The sequence below is a fragment of the Penaeus japonicus genome, unplaced genomic scaffold, assembly GCF_977035675.1.
Source record: "Penaeus japonicus unplaced genomic scaffold, GWHDUDI00000001_assembly GWHDUDI00000009, whole genome shotgun sequence".
Classification (NCBI taxonomy): Eukaryota; Metazoa; Arthropoda; class Malacostraca; order Decapoda; family Penaeidae; genus Penaeus; species Penaeus japonicus.
The window spans coordinates 5735394-5738155 of NW_028234411.1; the positions used below are offsets into that span (position 1 = coordinate 5735394).

The 2762-nt window shown below is 33.2% G+C and overlaps 1 protein-coding gene across 1 annotated transcript in view; it reads left to right on the top strand.

Annotated features, from left to right (window-relative positions):
* The window catches only part of LOC147471236 (uncharacterized), a 5225-nt gene extending 4562 nt beyond the window's left edge, over positions 1-663 (top strand). The window contains exons 6-7 of the mRNA XM_086540175.1: positions 1-160; positions 407-663. The exon at positions 1-160 is cut by the window's left edge and continues 148 nt beyond it. Of these exons, the coding sequence (XP_086396301.1) occupies positions 1-160; positions 407-643 (397 nt within the window). The 3' untranslated portion in view covers positions 644-663. The remainder of the gene's footprint in view (positions 161-406) is intronic.
* The last annotated feature ends 2099 nt before the right edge of the window (positions 664-2762 follow it).

A 2762-nucleotide genomic window follows, 5' to 3' on the forward strand; every position in this document is an offset into this window, starting at 1 on the left:
TCGGAAACACTTTGAAACAGCTATCGACCAAATCATGGATACGTGGGGAGAAGCCAAATCCGTCAGTGATCTCATGAGTAGCTACAGACATGTAAAAGAACGTAATCTGCAGGAGGAGAAACAAGTCATGGCTTTCAGTGAAGACGACCAGAATCATAAGGTTAGTAATCCTTTTCAGCAATCATTAGGAGCACATAAACACAAATGCATATATGTAGATGGAAGGAAAATAGAATGTAATTCTGAGAAATAGAACAAAATCATGGCCTTCACTGAACACGACCAGAGTCACGGGTTTACTTATCTCGTCTAGCAACCATGAGGGTCGTGAAAACACTTATTCATATATTCGTACAGTTGAACATTAGGTAATTAATTAAACAATTCAAATTCTATTTATATGCAGGTTGTGCTGGATGTCCATGACTTCAAGAGCGGAGACGTCAAAGTAAGAGTGGAGGATAAACACGTGGTGGTGGAGGGTAGAGTGGAAAAGGAAGATGGCGACTTCAAGTCCATGAAAAGCTTCTGTCGACGTTTCAACTTCCCAGGCAAAGTGAACTTGGAGGCCGTGACATCAGCAATGTCTTCCGATGGCGTCTTGACGATCACTGCTCCCAAGATTTCAGAGGAATCAAAGTAAATGAATGTGACATGGGGAGAAAATACTTTTACGAATATTTTTATTGTAATAACAATGGATGATTAGCTTTTATTTGTTGTAGGGTGTAAAAAAATATTTTAAGAAGAGTTTGAAAAAAAAAAATGTCTTTCGATTATCCTCTATTTACGGTTATCCTTTGATCTTCTATAGTCTTTATGTTTCCGTAGACCATTTTGAGGCTATCTATGGAGGTAAAAATATGTACTTTCTTTCGATTATCCTTTGTTTGCGATTATTCTTTGATCTTCTATAGACTTTGCGTTTATGCAGGCCATCTTGGAGGCTACTTATGGTAGAATTTTTGATGTGAAATGTAATCATGCGGGACCACACACTACATACACATCAGCATATTTACGTTCCTGCTATTTCAGTATAATGTATATATCTAAGAGTTGATTCGTCAAGCATTGGTAGTGAAAACGGAAAAAGATATTCAAACAAGTGAAATCCTCCATAATCCAAGTATGCTATTGCATAAGATTAATATCTTACTTAAACGTTTTGAGCGCGTTTAAGTGTATACATATATATACCTTACATGTACATACATATTTGTGTGTTTATGATGTATGTATGTTCAGACATGGGTGGATAAATAGACTGATTATTACTTTGTTCTAACATTTAAGATAATGTTATTAAACGTAGCTTGCTGTGATTGTTCTCTCATAATAATGGGATAGGTTACAATATTCACGTTTTAATAATTGGTTTGCTTATAACCGAATATCAATTAACTGTTAACTTGCGTTAGGGATAACGTTTAAAAGTGAAAAAAAGAAAATCTGAATAATTGGTGGAAGTGCTTTTTAGTAATCATTGTTCGGTAAACTGTATAGGTTTAACTAACGAAATGTTGATTTTTCACCTTTTTTTTTTCCTATCACCCTTTTTCCTGTTCTTCCCCCCCTTTTTTGAAAGAGGAAATCCTTTTTTTCTTATTTTTATTTTATCTACTTTTGTATCCATTTTGATTTTTTTTTTCTTTTCTTTCTATTCTCCTTTTTTTTTATTTTCTCACAATACAAATGTATGTGTACTTATGTATATCATATGTGTTTGTATGTGTACATTTGAGAGGAAATACCTCTCAATGTAAGTGGATGATCACACAGATATGCACACACTCACACAGGATCACATCTGTACATTTACAAATAAGGTTTATGATAAATGTAGATAAAGGTATAAATGAGACTGAGTAACTTCATGACGCAGGAGATGTAATTAACGAGATAATCGAAATGCATTAATTACATCTCATGCGTCGTTAAGTTATTCATTTATAGCTTTATCCACACACACGTGTGTGTGTGTGTGTGTGTGTGTGTATACATACACACACACGTTGACACACACACACACACACACACACACACACATACACACACACATATATATATATATGTGTGTGTGTGTGTGTGTGTGTGTGTGTGTGTATATGTATATATATACACACCCTCACACATATATGTATATATATAGATAGATAGATAGGTAGATAGATAGATATACATATATATACTTATATATATATATATGTATCCATATCTTATATTTAAATATATATATATATTCATATTTACATACATGTGTATATGTACACACACACACACACACACGCACACTGCAGCACATCACACGTATATATATTAATATATATTATATATATATATATATATATATAGGGGTATATATATGATATATATATATATATATATATATTTATATTTATATACATATATATATACATATATATATATATATATATATATATATATATATATATATATATATATACGCATATATTTATATGTATATTTATGTATGTCTGAGGGAGAGAGAAAAGAATCTGGAAACTTCAAGATTATCCATACTATAGTAGCCAAGGATGTGCTGAAGCCGTGTATCCAAAAGTGGGTGCAACATGGGCACATCACACCAATTCACCAGCCACATAAAAGCCTCCGCAGTCTGCACCTGCCAGACACAACCGAAGCAATACTCTTTGGGAGAACCAAAGCAAACCGAAGCTCTATCTGCAACATTTCCTCTACGTACAACTTTGCAAACATGACCAAGATGAAAACGAAAA